This window comes from Drosophila melanogaster, chromosome 2R (genome assembly GCF_000001215.4).
Source record: "Drosophila melanogaster chromosome 2R".
In the NCBI taxonomy this organism is placed as follows: Eukaryota; Metazoa; Arthropoda; class Insecta; order Diptera; family Drosophilidae; genus Drosophila; species Drosophila melanogaster.
The window spans coordinates 1,068,548-1,088,018 of record NT_033778.4 but is presented as its reverse complement, the minus strand read 5'-3'; the positions used below and the strand labels follow the sequence as shown (position 1 = coordinate 1,088,018).

The 19,471-nt window shown below is 37.4% G+C and overlaps 1 protein-coding gene and 1 long non-coding RNA gene across 8 annotated transcripts in view, besides 1 other annotated feature; one reads left to right on the top strand and one right to left on the bottom strand.

The window, feature by feature from the left end:
* Positions 1-16,557, bottom strand: part of rl (rolled) — a 54,466-nt gene extending 37,909 nt beyond the window's left edge. Inside the window, exons 1-5 of one of the 7 annotated variants that reach the window (NM_001110878.4) lie at positions 15,974-16,044; positions 15,580-15,768; positions 11,258-11,384; positions 11,142-11,203; positions 7,578-7,688 (exon numbers count right to left, since the gene is read on the bottom strand). In NM_001110878.4, coding sequence (NP_001104348.2) covers positions 7,578-7,643 — 66 coding nt within the window. In that variant the 5' untranslated portion in view covers positions 7,644-7,688; positions 11,142-11,203; positions 11,258-11,384; positions 15,580-15,768; positions 15,974-16,044. Of the gene's footprint in view, positions 1-6,868; positions 7,689-11,141; positions 11,204-11,257; positions 11,385-13,654; positions 13,748-15,579; positions 16,045-16,445 lie in introns of those variants that run through there. The other 6 variants (NM_001015121.3, NM_001015122.3, NM_001300706.2 and 3 more) reach the window with 6 other exon arrangements.
* Positions 8,717-9,831: a mobile genetic element.
* A 142-nt stretch (positions 16,558-16,699) lies between the features above and the next one.
* Positions 16,700-17,362, top strand: lncRNA:CR41257 (long non-coding RNA:CR41257). The gene is made up of 2 exons (NR_125317.1): positions 16,700-16,772; positions 16,975-17,362. It is a non-coding gene; the product is annotated as a long non-coding RNA:CR41257 (long non-coding RNA).
* The last annotated feature ends 2,109 nt before the right edge of the window (positions 17,363-19,471 follow it).

The window sequence follows — 19,471 nt, the reverse complement described above, 5'->3', positions numbered from 1 at the left end:
TAGGCTAACAGAAGAAATCAGGAGGACGGCAGATCCAGAAATGTGCTGGGATAAGAACATCCATATTATTACAGCTCTCTGAATGGCTGATATATGGCATTAAAGAGTTCTCAGTTCATCGAATGAATGCCAGGATTAAAGGACCCCCCCAGCACGATAAAAATGGTGCTTGGCCGTCTTCACCGCCGCCCACCAAAATAGGAGGGGTGAAATTCCAATCGATAGTTTCAGATATGCACCGACTCTTGGCAATCACTAGCTCGCTTCTGACGCCGACAAAATTAGTGGAGTTCTCTGACCAAATTTGTTTAGACTTCCGCCTGGTGGATTTAAAAAGCTTGAGACCATGGAAAAATGCTACTGTGGACAGATCATTGCTTGGCTAATAAATACGAAAACGTAGCACTTAATCGGGGGCTTGTTGCGAGCCTCCAGCGTGCAGAAGAATAGCTCACAGAAATCGACTCCAGTGACCTGAAAGACATGCTATCCGTCGGAAGAATAATGTGTTCAACTAGACGAGGTTTAGCCAATAGGGCAATATTTGGAACGGCTTATACCAAGAAGAGCTCTAGTCCGGTATGATGATTAGCCGCATGGTAAAGCAAAATATTTGCCAACGTTACTGGAATAATAATACCGGACATTAAATATTTTCAGTTTTGGTGATGTCACTCCCATCATCAAATTTTCAGAGTAACGAAATTTAAATCGCACATTCCTGAAACTGTGCCATAGGATCTTGATTTTTTAAGTTGAAGCTGGTTGGCAAAACGTGATGTAATTAGAGGCAATTGTGAGCCGAAATCAAGCAAATCCCGGACAATAGTTAATTGCATGACCTACATCATGACAGAGCAAGCAGCCAATATTAGTTAGGACAATTGCCATAATTTTTTTTTTTTTTTTTTTTTTAATTTTTATTATTTATTGAATCTTCCCTTTGTGTTAAGAGACTAACAATAAGTGTTCAAATCTTAATCTAACTTAATTAACTTTCACTTAGTGATAGTTTTTTTTTTTCATTAATGCCCTAATAAGTTTATTGCTGGGCTGGGAGGTCGTTGCGGTGCAGCCGGCTTTGACTGCATACTCGGATTAGTTTTCTTGCGAGGGGATTTGTATGGGTGGTCAGCTTTTCGTTATACTTCGTTTTTTTCTCAGCTATTACTTCGATTACTAATTTGATTTTTAGGTCTCTGTGTATGTTTTCGTTCCGAAGGTACCACGGCGCTCCAGTGATAATTCTCAGAATTCTTGACTGTGCTCGCTGAATAATGTCTATGTTACTTCTGGATGCGTTGCCCCACAGCTCGGAGCCATAAGTCCAGATAGGTTTTAAGACGGAGTTGTATAGAAGAGCTTTGAACTCCAGACTAAGTGGAGAGCGAGCATTTATGAGCCAGTGGAGGTTCCTTGCTTTAAGTTTAAGATGTTTCGATTTGGCTTCTATATGTTTGCGCCAAGTGAGCCGCCTGTCCAGATGAACTCCCAGATATGTTACCTCGTCGGCTTGTGGAATGCATATGTTATTCAAGACCAGTGGTGGGCATGTTTGTTTGTTTAAGGTAAAGGTAACCTGCTTGCATTTTTGAACATTTATTGAAATTCTCCAGTCGGCAAGCCATCGTTCTACAGATGTTAAGTGTCGGGATAGGAGTGCCGTGGCTTTTATTGGGCATTTCGAGCGACTGAGTATCGCGGTATCATCAGCGAACGTGGAGGTTGTTAGATTGTAGTCTATGGGGAAATCCGCCGTATACAGGGTGTATAAGATTGGACCCAGTACACTGCCTTGCGGCACTCCAGCTTCGATTGCGCAATCGCGTGAAGTGCTTGTATCGCATCTTATTGCAAACACTCTGTTATATAGGTATGACTTCAGTAGCTTATGTGTGTTTTGGGGCAACAGCTTGATTATTTTAAACAAAAGTCCATCGAGCCACACTCTGTCAAATGCCTGCGCGACGTCTAGAAAAATGGCTGTGCAGTATTCTCGATGTTCAAAAGCAGTACGAATTTCTGACGTGATTCGGTTGACCTGTTCGATGGTTCCATGTTTTTCTCTAAAGCCAAATTGATGTGTTGGAAGTGTGTTGTTTATTCTAAGATGAGGGCTAATCCGAAGGAGTAGCATTTTTTCAAACAGCTTTGAAAGACATGTTAGTAAGCTTATCGGTCTATATGATGATGGCTGCGTTTTATCTTTTCCTGGCTTTGGAATCATTACTATGGTCGACTTTTTCCATTTTTGAGGGAAGTATCCAAGCTTGGCGATTGCGTTGAACAACAGGCAGATGTGAAGAATAGCACACTTTGGGAGTTCAATGAGCATTCTTGGAGTTATTAGGTCGTAGCCAGGCGATTTTCTTGGGTTCAGTTGCTCTTTGATAACCTTTGCTAGTTCACATGGTCGGAATTCAAAGGGTTCTTGAGGATCTAGATTGGCTGCTATTAAAGGAGGGAGAATAAATGTGTTGGTAGAGGGATTTGGTCGGAATACATTTTGTAAATGGTCAGCGAAAGCACTGGCTCTTTCTTCATCACTTCGAAACCAGGTGCCAGAGGGACTTCGGAGTGGCATAATTGGCGCTATTGGAGTCTTTAGGTTTCTGTGAGCTCTCCAAAGAGGGTACTTAGTGCTGGTGGGAGAGAGTTGCTCGATATATGAACGTTGGCTGTTTTTTTCCTCTTGTTTGAGAGCATTGGTAAGCCTGCGTGTGGCTATCTTAAGCATGTGCTTAGTAATTGGTGATCTATTAGACTGCCAATCCCTTCGTAGGCGTCGTTTATCTAATACCAGCCGCTCGATTTCGCGATTAGTTTTGATGTAGTTTGGTTTTGCATACGTCACTGGCGGGGTTGAAGCCTTTGCAGCCGAAACTAAAATGTTTTCAAGAGTTTCCGTTGACTTGTCTATATCCTCCTTTGTAGATAATGCCGTCGTTAGTTCTATGTGTGAACAGACATACTTTTGATACCTTGGCCAGTTTGTTCTAAAATTTGTGAGTCTATACGGTGGGTCGACGATGTGGGGGCGAGTTAGCATATTTAGAAAAACAGGTGAGTGATCTGATGATAAATCTGCTAGTGCTTCGGCGGTGACCATGTTGCGGGGGACATGTTTAGTAATTGCAAAATCGATCAGGTCTGGGATTTTTCTTGGGTCTGCTGGCCAGTATGTAGGCTTACCCGGGGATACATAGTCTAGCTTGTTTTCTGGCTTCGTAAGCGCATTGTACAATTGCTTACCCTTTGGCGACACAAGTCGAGATCCCCAATGGGTGTGCTTGGCGTTATAGTCACCCGCTGCGATGAACCTGTCACCTAGTGTGTTAAAGAATTCCATGAATTGATCCTCAGAGATTGGAAAGCGCGGTGGGCAGTAGACTGCGGCTAGAGTCGTTGAACCATTGTTGAGTTTTAAGGCTATGGACGTAGATTGTAAGTAGTTTTTGTCAAAATTGTTTAAGTGGTGGTGTTTTATGCGATTTCTGATGAGTATTCCAGTGCCTCCATGAGCTTTACCATCTGGATGATTTGTACCATAGAACAAGTATCCTGGTATATGAAAATTGTTTTTATTTGTGAGGTGCGTTTCTGATAGTAGCATTACGTCGATGTTTTTTTCGTAAATGAACTGTGTGAGCTCTTGTGTATGCCGTGAAACGCCATTTGCGTTCCACAGAGATATCCGTAGGGAAGCCATTATGGGGATTTTGAAGATACAAGAAGTTGAATCAGGATATTTTGGTTTTTCATGAGCTCTTGCAAAGTATTTTGCATGAACGTCATGAAGTCTTTCATGCTTTGCTGTAGGGATAGCATCATAGCTTCGATGCCACTTTGTTGTGTTTGTTGGATGTTTGTCGGTGTATGTTCGGAATGAGCAGTTCTTGTCGGTGGGGCGGGCACTTCTAGTCCGGATTTTAGGGCGCTAGCGAAAGAAATTGTTGGAGTAGTGCTTGGGACAGTTAGGGGTGGTTGAAAAGTCGGTTGCGGAGAGTAGAAATTGACTTTGTTGTATGTATGTGCTGTGGCAATACGTTTGTTTAGGCGGCTCTTCAATTCTTTGTACACCACACAGCCTCTGTAGTTTGCAGTATGTTTTTCCCCGCAGTTACTGCATTTCTTCACAGACTTATCGTCCTTGTTTTTGGGGCAGTTTGCGGTAGTATGAGGTTCGCTACAGACAACACATACGGACTTAAGGGTGCAGTATGCCTTGGTGTGGCCGTATTCTTGGCAATTAGTACATTGAACTGGATTGATACGTTTGTGCGGCTCCTCCACGGTGATCCTCCGATGTAGCAAGTACTGTAAATTGTATATTGGGTGCACTTCGTTTTTCTTTAGTGCCTGGAGCTCTGGTTCGAGTTCTATTTTGAATAGTGGCTGCGGAACTTTGTCTTTGTTTAAAATATTAATAGCTGTCTTTGCAGAAAAGTTTTTGGCCTTCAGAGCCTCAATTATCTCAGCTGGTGTCACTGTTGCTTCAATGCCCTTAAGTACTACCTGTAGCCCTTTGCAACTTTTTAATTGGTATGTGTAGTAGTTTTTACCAGCATCATTTAGGTATTTAGTCACTATACGGTGGTCTGCTTCTGTTTGGATCTGTAGTTTTATTTCATGAATATTTCCTTTTTTAAGTGGGATAATGTGGAACTTGCTGTCACCAATCAAAGCAACGAGTTTATTTACAAGTGCATTTGTACTTTGTTCTCGTATGAAAATTGGTGGAGGCCTGGTCTTTTTTGGTTCCCCTACCGTTTTTTCGTTGGGTTGTTCGGTCGCAGAATCAGCCAAGATAGCATATCGGTTTGAATTATTTACTGCAGAGTTTTCATTGCCGTTGTTGGTTCGATTGATTTTGGGTTGATTACCTGCCTTATTGTTTTGAGGGCTGAGCTTTCTCTTGATTTGGATGTAGCGATCCATGCCAGTCTGCACAGTCGAAATCGACTTCTGCTTTTGTTTTGATTCTTCTTTACGTGCATTATTGTTGTTGCAAACGGTCAGTGCTGCTGAATTATTTACAGCTGGCACAGCGATAATTAGTTGGGCCGCTGACGAAGTTGATGTTGTGGCAGTTGCCAGTGAGGTCACTGCACTCGTTATTGCAGTGTTACAGTTACCCGGGACGGTCGTTTGGCGCTGCGAGAGGAGCGGGGTAGGAGAGGCGGTCTCTTCGCTCCACGACTTGTGAGCCGAAGCAGGCAGAGAGGGAGAGCAAGAACGCGGTCTGTCGTTCGCTGAGGGCAAAAGTTTCGAGTTAGTTGAAGGTGAGGGTGCTCGATCACCGATTTGCGGTGAGACGAAAGAAAAGTATGCATTGTTGCGTTGTAAAGAGAGCCGACGCTCGTCTTGTTCACATTGTCGCTGAGAACGTATGTCGTTTTGATTCATTGTTCTAAGTCCACATATAACAATTACCAGAACAATATGGAATAATTATTTATTTTAGTAAATAATTACTATAGTCAATAATTGTTAGTTGTGCAAACTGCACTTTACACTTTGTGTTTAACTTTCACTATACTGTTGTAGTTTTTAGAACTTGCTATTCGTAGCTTGAAAGAAACACGTCTCCACCCGAAGACTGTGGAATTGCCATAATTGAGGATCTGTTATCGTGTCTATTTTTTACCACCTGGCCGCCTGGCTTCCAAGCACCGGTGCTCCACAACATTTGCCATCGATTCAATCGACGGAATAAAATTAACGAATGCCTGATCCTCAAGACGTTCTTTCTATTTGGCTTGAGTCGTGGACACCAAGTTTATGGAAAAGGACTTTGACAGATAGCATTGGCTATCTGCTCAGGCGAGCATAAGCCTTTGAGAACGCTAATGTGAGCATTAAATGTATCCGATAGTTCCAGAGTTTAGAAACTAATCCATTTCCTTCATGCCCAGAATATCCGTATTGTGTTCCTGAAAAACCAAACGGCGATTACCAAATCGTTTTTGCAATAAGTCTAACGCAGAAGCATAGTTGCTTTAGGTGCACAGCAACTTCTCAATATTGGTAAGGTCCGGATGGCAGTCTATAATACTTATAAACACCGGGAAAAAGTCTATCCAGTTCGCATAGCTTACGCTGAGTGTTGGAAACGGCAAAGACGGCAATACAGGCGACCTGTGTCGCGGCTGACGCTGTGGATGCTGTGGGCGTGACACCTTCGGCAAATGTGGAATGCGGAGCAATATTGGCATTACTCTTGGCTATTTTCGATCATATTTATGCTAGCCTTGAATTGCACGATAAATTCGTCGAATTTTTCACTTAGCTCGCTGCCAATTTCGTCAAACTACAGTTCCTTTAGCTCGGTGTGAAGCGTCTTGACAGTTCCTCGAATCTCGTCGATTTTTTCCAACCACACAAGCAGCGTTCTCTCATCGCAGCCACTTAATGTCTCATTTCACAACGATGTTTGCAACCTTTGAACCCTTGCATATCATGCAGTTGACTTCCGCTTCAAAAAGTTCGCTCTATATGGGCTGCTTGCGTTATCAATGGCGAATAGCTTCAATACCAACACGCGCAAGCACAAAATAACGGAACGAAAAATAACGACAAACATCTAACGGCAGCTAACCAAGCGGCAGTATATATATAGGTATATAATATAACTATATTTATAACGTACGTGTATATATATGTAAGCAATTAATGACTGCTGTACTCTCGCGCACCTGAGAACACAAAATTTGAAGCAGTATTTATGGATAATTATTTGCCGATATTTATGTATTTCGCGATTTGCATTGCAGCTCTATTATTGCTTATGCACATATCACGTCGTGGTCAGCAATGTTAAGCCAATGAGCATTTTCATTAGCTTTTGAATAAATAAGACTTATTTGTTCAGATAATATTCTTGGTTTATTTTAGTTTATTTGATAACGAAAGGGTCAAGCCAGAGAGAAAAGTATATATTCAGGCGGCGTATGTAGACAACTCACCTCAAAACTGAGAGAATTTGTCTGTCTTTGGCTGCGTATAAAGTTCAGCGTAAAGATAAGAATGTATGTATGCAAACGTTTGCTTAGATAAATGAGCAAGAGGAAAACAATGACTGATTTACGTTAACCATAACTTTTACAATTGGTCTTGTTTAATGATGCCGGCTGCGTGGCTCGACAGTGTTGCTGTTTTGTGAAGAAAAATAAACGTTCTCAATTCATGTTAATATGCATACCTTCACACACTTAGATCTCTTACAGTTTCTTATGCTAAATTTCTTCTTAAGCTGTTTAAATTATGTGTGACTAACATTCTTTTACCATTGATTATGGTTATTATTTTTTTATAAAGATATTATAGGTTAAAGTATAGTTATTTCTGGTAAAAATAGTTAAAAAGAGAATATCCACATTCTTCTTTAAACATTGATCAGATCATTTTAAAGCCCGCATGAAAGCATAACGCGAATCACTTCCATAATTGAAAATGTCCGACAACCTACAATTGTACTCAGTCTTGGTATTTGGAGTAATGGCCAAGATAATACACCACATATCAATGGTAGTTATTCTTTCAATAAATTTTAACCAAATATCAGGGAGCACCATTACCTGTGTTTTAAGTAGTTTATACAAATCAGTCTCCATCAAACACTGTACAATATAAACATCTCTCATTTGGTCTATGCTATCAACTCGAAGAATATCTCGAATATCAATAATCTGAAAGAAAATAAATACACATAAGGAACAACTAATTAAAAGCAAATTGAATTTAAAACTAGATTTTCAAGAAATGAATATTGTCAAGCTGTTGTTTGTACGATTTCAGTATTGGAGCGAAATTGCTTGGCGCTTAATGCCAACCGACTAAATCACACATAATACATATGCATATAACGGTTATATCTACTGCATAAAGAGTAAATAAGTAGTGATGCAACTTATTGACTCCGACACTAAACTGATCTGTCGGTGCGCTCACTAAACTTTTGCGATCCCATTGCTCGTGAGTTGAAAGACATGGCAACGCCTGAGACACAGCCGCCAACAAGACAAAAAAGTGCTGTTCATATAGATTGGACAATAGCATAAGAGCAATGCTAGACAAAGCAAACGGCACAAAGAGGAAATTTAAAAAAAAAAAAAGTAAAATCAAAAAATTAAACATTTTTATGAAATGTGAGCGTGACGGTTTTTTGTATCTTGTGGGCATGTTTTCCGAACAATGATAGAAAAGGGGCAACAGAAGTAAGAAGAAATAAGAAAATGTATGCCAATTTACGGAAGTAAAATAAGGTCGTGGTAACGTTCTGGAACACATTTCCACTGCGTAATAGTCACGTGAACATGCGTTCATGCTTTATATCTTCCATTTAATATATATACAGCTGCGGTTAAAATATTAGCACTACTGCAGGTGGATAGTTGATTTCCTAAAAAAAATTATTAAATGTTTTTTTTTTAAGTCAGATTGCATGAATAATAAGTACCATATATGTTGGCTCTCAGAGCAAGAAATTTTTACTCTCTCAATGTAACGGTTCTTTTGGTTTTTGGGCACTTGCTGCAAAAGCGCCCGAAATGAGGCGGTAACAAAAATAGCACTGACCACGTTTTTGCTGAATAAATTTAATAGGAGTGATTGCTTTGGGTTTTTTTCGACAAATTTTGAAAAAGGAGTTGCATTAAAGGTTTTTATTGAATTTTTTCCAAACGAAGACCAAAAATTCTCTAGTCATGGGTCGCGGCAAAGACACTAGAATAACAAGATGCGTAACGCCATACGATTTTTTGGCACACGATTTTTTCGCCGTGGCTCTATAGGTGGCTCCAGGCTCTCTCGAATTTTTGTTAGAGAGCGAGAGAGCGAAGAGCGCTACAGCTAACAACTGTATGTGTGCACACGTATGCTCATGCATTGTAAATGTGACAAAATATGCCCTTCACCCTAGAAGTTCTTAGACTTTAAATCTATATTATTTTTGATCAATTGGCACCATGCGAAAAATTCTTGTTTTGCATTGCCTTAACGTTATTATTGTTTGAAAATAGATTAGAAATAGCCAAATCTATGTACATATTATCACAAAAATAAATTTTAAAAATGACTTTATGTAAGAATATTTGTCATTAGAGTATTCATATTAAGGCGTGTGAAAAATTAATAAGGCAATGATTGTTGAGTGCTTGTGTCCGCACTTCGTGATATGAACAAAACAAAGACACTAGAATTATTCTAGTGTCTTTGATATGACTTTTGCAATAAACAGTTATCATATTTTTATGAAATTTATGAAATTACAGTAGTTATAATAATTTCTATTGTACTTCCTTTAATTATTTAGTATATTTATTAAGTCATTTGACTTAATATGATGTAACATTAACATTAAAAGTGTTTAAAAAAAATATTTCGCTTTTAAAAAATTGTCAGATGAAAGACAAATTAGAATTAAACAAAAATATAAATGTGTAAACGGTATCTAATTCGGCGATTTTAGCAAACAAAATTAAAAAGCTTTAAAATTATAATAGTCAGGGCTCGAATTTTTAAAAATTATTTTATTTTATCATATTGCTACGGAATTGGCAAAAACTACCCTAATATGTACAATGTAAATTCGTTTCTTCGATCAGAATTGATTTCGGCCCGAAAATCGTCTTCTAGCACAACACGCACACATATACGCGTTCTCGTCTCTTGTTTTTACTCACACAAGCAAGCAAATTATATTTTTAGGTTTCTTACGCTCTCAGCGGGAGTGAGCGGAAAGAGAGTAATTTTGGCCGTCAGCAAAAAAGTGGCTGCATAGTGCCAAACCAATATATGGCCGTTACGCATCTTGTTATTCTAGTGTCTTTGGTCGCGGAAAGCATTGATTAAAACATGATTTCTAAAGGTAAAAAATACGCTGAAATTGGTCGCATTGTCGGTTGTTCAAACAAAATAATCCGCAAAGCACTGCTGTTTGTCGAAAAGGACGAAACACGTGGAAGAAAGCCCTCAATGTCCAACGTGAAGATCAAGCGCTTGGTTCGGCAAAGCAAGAAGGAGCCGTTAAAGCCGGTGACGGAACTGAAACTGTTTGCAAACGCTTAAGACAAAACAACCTTAATGCGTGCAGCCCCAGAAAAGTCCCGCTTTTGACTGTTAAGCATGTGGCAAAGCGAATCGAATATGCCAAGATACACAAGGACTGGTCTGTGGAGAAGTGCCGCAACATTTTGTGGTCAGATAAGAGCAAAATTGTGTTGTTTGGTGGGAAAGGCTCTCGGTCTTATGTTCGGCGTCCACCACGAACTGAATATAATCCTCGGCTTCACCTTTAAGGCGGTAAAGCACGGGGGATCCAACATCATGGTATGGGATTCAAGGCATCATGGATCAGCACATTTGCACAGATATCCTGGAAAATGTGATGCTGCCATATGCCGAGGATGATATGCCGTTGGCTTGGACATTTCAACAGGATAACGACCCAAAACACACGAGCAAGAAAGCTCGAAAGTGGTTTGAGCAGAAATCGATCCGAGTAATGAAATGGCCTGCTCAGTCACCCGACTTGAATCCAATCGAAAACCTTTGGGCGGATGTGAAAAAAAGGTTTCTGAAGCCGAACCCAATAATAACGAGAAACTTTGGGGTGTGGTCAAGGATTCATGGAGCAAAATTCCTCAAAAACGGTGCGAGGGCTTGGTGGACTCCATGCCAAGACGATGCGCTGCTGTCTTTGCCACCAAAGGTCACGCAACCAAATATTAAGATTCTTTAAACATAGTTCTTATGATATAATCCATTTGTTGAATTATTTTTTTTAGTTTTTATTTAGTTTTGGCAAACTACGAGAAACAGTGCTATTTTTGTTACCGCCTAAATTTGAAGGTTTTTTTTTGTTTTACCAATTATTTTTAAAATATCCATTAGATCTGTTACTAATTTTTTTATTTCGATTGAAAATTATTGTAGTATTTAAGTTTAGTGAGTGAAATGATGAAAAAGTGTCAGAAAATGCAGAAACGCTGGGACATATACGAAATATTCTTATGGTGCTATTATTGTTACCGCAACTGTACCATATATATATACCATATAAAGTATATATACATTTGATCAGGATCAATAGTCATTTTCCATCAATAGCCAATTGGTCACATATGTGTATATATATATACCTCATGGGGTATGCCTGTTTCACGGGTATAGATACATTTTTAACGCAGTTTTGTAAGTTAATCTGGTAAGATAAACCTATTTTAATCTTATAATTTTTATTTGAGTATGTATTTACGTTTTCATGTTTAAATCTGGTCAATATGGTTATTTCTCTGAGAGTCCTTTGACAATAAGTTTGGTGTTCAAAGGGCGATATTTTTTTTATTGCAACTCTTTGGTTTGTTAGCGTGTCATCCGCAGACCTGAAATGAAAAATGAAAATTTTTTTTACAAGTTTTTTCGCTATTTTAAAATATTTCAAGACAAAAATGTAATACACGATTCGGTATTCGAACATTTCTGCGCAACAATAGAATAAGAACCTTTTATGATCAAAAACAACAAAACTATGATTTTTTTTAAATTACTGCGGCTGTATGGATGTTACCGAGCGCAAAGAAGCTGGGGTCGGAAAAATCGAATTTTTGAAATTTGAAAGCTGGAATCGTTTGCCCATGTTTGCCCACCAATTAGTTTTTTTTGCCCACGTCCAGTTTTTGGGATATGAATTTTCGAAAAAGTTCGAAAATTTTCGAAAATCAAAAATTTCGCTTTTTTCAAATTTTTTTTTTTAAATCGCAATAACATCGTTTGCCCACCCTTTAGAATTTTGAAAAAATTTATACTTTAGAAAATATAAGGCTTTTAAGTTTACCTCTGTCTAATCAGAGAGTAAATCGTTTGCCCATCTCTTAAAACCAAATATTATCAACAAAAAACGTTTGCCCAACCATTATTATTAGTTTTTATCGTTTGCCCACCCTTTAAAAAACCTTTAACAAAAAATTTTTTTTCGATTGCCCAATTTCGATTGGCAAACGAAAAAAACAAATTTTAAAGGGTGGGCAAACGAAATAATTTATTTTTAAAGGGTGGGCAAACGTTAAAAATGAATTTTAAAGGATGGGCAAACGAAATTATTTAGTTTTAAAAGGTGGGCAATCGAAATTATTTAGTTTTAAGAGTGGGCAAACGAAAAAAACAAATTTTAAAGGGTGGGCAAACGAAATAATTTATTTTTAAAGGGTGGGCAAACGTTAAAAATGAATTTCAAAGGATGGGCAAACGAAATTATTTAGTTTTAAAAGGTGGGCAATCGAAATTATTTATTTTTAAATGGTGGGCAAACGTTTTTTATTGGAAATTTTTATTTTAAAGAGGTGGGCTAACGAAATTGGGTGTATTTTAAATGTGGGCAATCGAAAAAAATTTTTGTTAAAGGTTTTTTAAAGGGTGGGCAAACGATAAAAACTAATAATAATGGTTGGGCAAACGTTTTTTGTTGATAATATTTGGTTTTAAGAGATGGGCAAACGATTTACTCTCTGATTAGACCGAGGTAAACTTAAAAGCCTTATATTTTCTAAAGTATACATTTTTTCAAAATTCTAAAGGGTGGGCAAACGTGGTCAAACGATGTTATTGCGATTTAAAAAAAAAATTTGAAAAAAACGAAATTTTTGATTTTCGAACATTTTCGAACTTTTTCGAAAATTTATATCTCAAAAACTGGACGTGGGCAAAAAAACTAATTGGTGGGCAAACATGGGCAAAAATGGGCAAACGATTCCAGCTTTCAAATTTTAAAAATTCGATTTTTCCGACCCCAGCTTCTTTGAGCTATGTTACCGTCCAATTTTTATCGAAGCAAAAATAAAGTTAAATATTATCAAAATGCTGTAGCTTACCGAATTAGAACACTATTTGAATAAAAACATCTATAATATAATAACTTTATGTTCTGCTATATGATTTAGTAGTTTGATTTTTAGCATATATGAACTAATAAGCATTGGAACAAATTTTCAACAGGCGAAAGCCTTGGATTGCTATAAGAAAGTGGACAAGAAAAAAAAAGAAGCAGCGGGTTCATTAGAAATACATTATGATTTGAAACGCTTAATGAATATAGTAAATGAATGTATAGTAAACCATGTTATTAATAACGCCACAAGAGAGCGTGAAAAAAGAGAGCATGGAGATCAATACAATTAATGTGTCCAGTCGGTGTTGAGATCAACACAGGGAACCACCACAAACTTTTGTAAACTCATTTAAGTTTAATATTACACTCACATATTTCGCGAAATATTATTTTAAAATAAACATTTATAATAATACAACGTCGTCGCAGAAATGAATTTCGTTAAACAGGACCCTGGGACAATTTTTAGGGCTTAGTAGGAATTATTTACAAAATCACTCATAATTTAAGTGGCATGCAAAGAGTAATAACTTTTGTGCTATGTAGTTAAAGAAATTACAAATAACTCTGGTGTGGAAAACAAAGATAAGAAAGAAAAGAAAGGCAAAAAAAATTGCAAAGAAAACAATTGGTGTGATATTAATCCTGATAAAGAATATATATACTTTATGTGGTCGGAAACGCTTTCTTCTGCCTGTCACATACATTTCAACGAATCTAGTAAAATACGCATGTAAAATAATTAGGAATGATATCGCTATGGAAGACCTAATAACTAAGGCAGACTCCATAGATGTTCTCCAACAGTCCCAAGATGGATTAGGTCCAAGAAATGTTCGTCATTAAGGATTTATGCACATTCTGTTAAAATAAATTAGAACAAATAATAGGATATGGTGGTGAATTCCGATTTTTTATAGCAGAACAGCGACAAATAAGGAATATATTTAAGTATTCCTTTGTACAGCCAAATAGCTATAAACTTAAAAGAAGAACTTTTTTGGACCGATTCAATGCGATCCGATTGAGGTACGTATACTCAAGAATCGAACGGACTAGCGAAATGAATAAGGTTTTGGTGCTGTAATGATCATTTAATTCCTTTGACCTCCTTTTTATTAAACCAAGCACACCCCTGCCTTATTGACAATAGTCGAAATATGATCTGAAAAACTTTAGTTTAAGGTCCAGAAGAACACTAAAATCAGCAACCAATGTTATATCAAAGACACTAGAATAACAAGATGCGTAACGGCCATACATTGGTTTGCAACTATGCAGCCACACATATGGCTCGATATCCAATTAAATAATAAGCTATAGCGTAACAAGCAACGCCAGCAAAATTAAATTTAGCCGCCGGGCTTCGAATTCCTGTCCGCCCTAAATTTCCTCACCAATACCAATACCAATCAACATCTCATAATATCTATCCACAATAAGAAACCCTCTCACCAACCACTTCCCAATTATTTAACTTATATGGATGCCCACTCACATCGGCATATCCGCCAACGAATACGCCGACAAAACAGCTAAAGATGCCCACAGATACGCCCTTGTACACTCCTCAAATTACAACTGTGACGACTTTTCTCAATTTTCCCTGGTATGAGCTCATCCTTCAAGCTACAACACTACATAACACAATAAGAAAACACAAATCCTAATAAAAAGGCTCAGGCTTGGACACACCAACCTTACCAATGCCCACTACATGAACTGACCCCTCCCCAAAATATGCTCTCTTCAGTCAATCAACCCCATTTGCTACCCACCTCAAAACTCCAACCTAATCAAAAAACATAAAACTATAATTTAAAATTAAAAGAAACTAAAAAAAAAAACAAAATGTCCGCTTTTTAAATATTTTATAAGAATATAACAAAATAATTCAACTAAATATTTTTTATTTTTAAATACTGAAAAATGAAATGTTGCCATGCCCACTCTCCGCCCAAAACTGCAACTGCAACTTTTAAAAAATGTGTTGATTTTTTATTTTTGAAAATGTAGGTTCCAAATTTACTTTTAATGAATGAATGAATAATCCCTAATTATGTCCAAAAGCATTAGAAAAAGGTATAAAGGCACCGAGTAAAAGAGTACTTTAACAAGCAAATCCAAGTTTAGCGAGAAATTGTATTGCGTTGAACAACCGATCGACCGGTAAACGAAAGTTTTGTGCGCAGCGTTTAAAAGCAAGCAATATGACTCAGAAGCTATTGACTTTCCTTTATTTATAAAGTCCATCGGCCAATTTAGGCTTTTGCATGAAAACAAACTCGGTTGTGTCGACCCTTAAAGATTGATTTTGTCAAAGAAAAAGCAAAACTAAGCCACGTTTAGAGAAAAAGAAAGAAATCAAAAATTTGAGAAACTATTTCGTTGTTAAGTGTTTCACAGCTTAGTACTGCGTATGATTGATGTGAATAAATTTAATGCATTTTCGAAAAATAACATTGATTCAGCAATACCATGTATGCGAACTTACAGCAAAGGACTTGAACAAAATGTATTACTTGATATAAAATCAAGAGAACACGGTTCTGAGTATTACTGCATTTCGGAAGGAGAACCGCAAGATAAAAAAAAAACTATGAATAATGGACAAAGGAACAACAAGAAAGAGGTGTGCAAACACTGTAGATTAAAAACGGCTTCAAAAATAAAAATAGGTATTAGGTACTTACACAACCATGCCATAAGCTCCTTCACCTATATAGGCGAGTTTAATATACCTAGGACCAACTTCAAATATTTGTCCCCTTATAACTTCAGCATTAGATTGAGGAACTTCCGTAGATCCTGTACCATTAACTACTGATCCGCTCGAATTAAATTCCTCCATGACTAACGTTTCTTCTGGAAAACTTGAAATACTACTAAAGATGTTATGATACAAAATACACCGTATCTGCAAAATTCGCAATGTATGTATGCGTGGATTGTAATAACACTTTTACAACTGAATATGTCCCACTTTATCTTATTTAAGTGAACAGCAATAAGTGCAAAATCTTTATTTACTTTATTATGAATTTAACCAAAAGTCTATAACTTAAGATATGAATATATAAACTCAACTTTTTTTTACTCTTTAGACAAATGCGTAAATATGATTTATCAAAATCGACGGCGTAAAACATTAATAATATGTTAAGATAACGACACTGGTCAATGTTTATCCGATCCAATTATAATCGGATCCCAAAAGGTACATCAGTCTTTTGGCAGCCACAATTTCCACAATTAATATTAAATAATATAATAATTTAAAAATGATCAGTCATTGCGTAAGACATTTTTTTATTTAAAAATTGGTATTAAAGGAGGAAATTGATCATCACATATTAACCTGATGTTGGGTTAAATATATTTTTGGACATTTTTCAATGGGAGCGCAGAAATAAAAACCTTTTGACTTAGTGTTATATTCCTAATTTAAGCTATTATTGCCCATTAAAATAAAACAAGAAAGCAGGCATGTGCCATCTTCTGCTGTGTGACCTAACAGATGTAAATTCAGCGTAAACGGAACTAAAAGTACTGTTCCCACCATTAAGACGTGACTACAAACCAATGTAGAATATACATATTAACACGAAAGCAGAAATTAAATGTTTAATTAAGAGAAAACAAATCCTTTAATTGCTTTTTTATTATATTATAATAAAATTTCTTAACAGCTCACTACTCAGAAGCATATACAAATGTACAGCTAACTAAATGTAGTTTGCCCACTACAGAAAATTCAGCAGTGTTGCAACGGAGGATGATTGATGATCGAACATTCTTTTTAAACAAAATACTATCAGATGTCAAAAACTTTATATTTTTACATTAAAAAATCCGAATGTACTTAAATATATTTGTTACTCTTAAGGTGATATCCGAAGTAAATGCTACGTACGCCAAGTATATAAGTTTACAGAAATCGTGAAAAATATGTCTATGACAGCTATTTATTTTATGAATTAATGAAATACCATGGTTTTAGGTATAAGTGTAGGTTTAATTTTTTTAATTAATGTAGGTTTATTTTATAACATGACCTTTTCCTTATTAACAATTTATTTCATTCTTAGAATACATTTCAGTTTAACTCGCATGACGGAGCGGGTACAAGTGTAGCACCGCAAAGAGCGACTGCAAAGCTAGCACATTGTTTAAAATGCCCAACTCAGTTGATGTCTAGTTTTAGTATATAGTTTAGTTTAGTTTGTGTATGGAGTTTTGGGATTTTGTTTAACAGCCGTCAGACTGCAAAACTTGTGTTTGGTCGGCGCTGCCGCAGTCCAGACGTCAGTCGTTGCCGTTGTTGGCGCAATAAGTTGCGCAGGAACCAGTGATTTTGATATAATTCATTTGTATTATCTATTAAAGAAGAAGTGGGTCCAACGTGAATGGACTTAGAGAGCACAGAAAGAACTTATTAAGACTCATAAATAAATTCAAATATATCTTTACTTTAAAAATTTCAACTTTAATTTCCTTTATCATTTTTCTTTTGTTCAATTTTAATTGTCAGGGAAAACAATGCTTAAGAACTTTGGTTTACCCTTGGACACAATTATTTTCAAAAATGAAGACATTCTTAAATTAAGTAATGGTGAGGTAAAATTATATGGAGGAACACAGTAAGCGTCCAACTTCGGTTGATCATCTGTCCCTGTCGAATTTCTTAACTTAACTTTGTAAATTACAGTTTGTGTTTGTTAGTTTCAAACGCTTTGGAATATAGAGATGCAAACTTTTAAGAAAACTCTAACCCCGGTTCACTAATTTCGTTCTGGAAAAGTGTTTTATGGACAGATGTAAGTTCTTTCGAGAATAACTCGTTAAAAAAAGCTGCAGCTTCACTTAAACTTATTTATTTAGGTATTAAAGGCTTGTCAAAATACTTATGCCAATACAAAAAATAATCATATTACATTAACTTGTCTATATCGTTTGTTAATTTTTATGTTTATATTACTTACACCCAACAAATAAAAAATAATCATTATTATCATATTAAGTCATTTTAAAATTTTACTGCCAACAGTGTGTGTAGTGCCGACTAGTGTGTTCTGTGACTGAGCAGAAATGTTTGGTGGCGATAGCAGCTATGCGAAATTTCAGAGATTTTAACTGATCATGTCTCGCCGATGTTGCTCACGATTTGCTCGATGGTCGTTGACATTTCAAAAATATCGTTTTAAAATTGGACATCGTAAGGGTACTTTAAACGCTGTTCCGGATTCTTTATCGCGTTAAACGAAGATGAAAAAGCAGCTGTAAGTCTGGAAGGTTTTTTTCGCTTACTTGAACTCTGAAAAATGTATGTGCCTGGATTACTAGGATTTATTAGCAAACGTTAATGCGAATAAAAACCAATAATGATAAGTATGCATTAAAACTATGTATACTCACTGAATTAGTATCAAAAGTGATATCCCAAGCGCACAATAGTCAGTTAGCTTCTTATATATATATTAGTATTAGTATACTAGGCTCGTTAAAAAGTATGTATCGGGCAGAAGGAAGCGTTTCCGACCATATAAGGGAACTATTAAAGCTAGAAGGTTCAGATTCGAGAGACATAGAGTTATACTTATGCCAATAGACGCAGCGCAAGTTTGTTGACCCATGTTGCCACGACCGCTCAAACGCCGCACAAAGCTGCCATGCCTACACTTTTGAAAAAAGTCCACTGCCATCAGCCGATTTATCAAAATAATTCCAAATAGTCGATTGCCCAATTTTAATTCGCTTATGTGTGACCATACCTTCGACATCGCTATCTTCTTCTTGCCAGGCAAGAAAAAAATTACATTACAAACCATATGATTCTAGAATGCCATGCCAGTAGGTATCACAAGGGTATCAACCACCTGGTGGTACGCGCCGTAATTGTGATACACTGCTGGAAGTGCAACTACATTCTCCAGGCGAGGGCGACTCTAAACAGGCTCTTAGTTAGGTCATGTCTCTGCTAAGAGTGCTGGCTAATCGTAGTTTGGCTGGAGCTGGCCCGGGATGGCCCTAACCGTAAGGCGCTGTGCAGGGCCAGAACGAAGTGGTATCTAAGTTACCTTCAGCAGGGCAAGTCACCTGCGGAAGCTTTGTTTTTGGCCAAGACACCGCAGCCGCTAGAGCAAAGGCCCAACTCTGCTTCGAAGCGGGCAAACTCGACCTTGACGCCTCCGACGGAAACGACTAAGAGGCAGAAGGTGGAGAAGAGCAGGCCATCGATTGCTCCTTTCGATGGCCCAAGTACCTCAAGGGCTGCAAAGGCAACATAGGTACGCAAGTCATCATATGCGGACCATTAAAGTTGCGGTCGTACCAGAGGGGTACCCCAAGGTCGTCCTCAGTAGTGAGGACCTGTCACAACTCGAGGACGCACTACTGGAGGAGATAGTCCTCTCTGGTTCGGATTCTCCACTTAAGTTTAGAGGAATCCACTTCAGGGTGGGTCACCTGATAGTGGACGCAACGCAACCACTGCTGAGTGGCTGCAATTAGCAGTCCACAGCCTCAGTAAGTGGAGCGGTTTCTCCCTGGAGGTAAAGATGGGCGACGACCTGCCATGGTCTCACA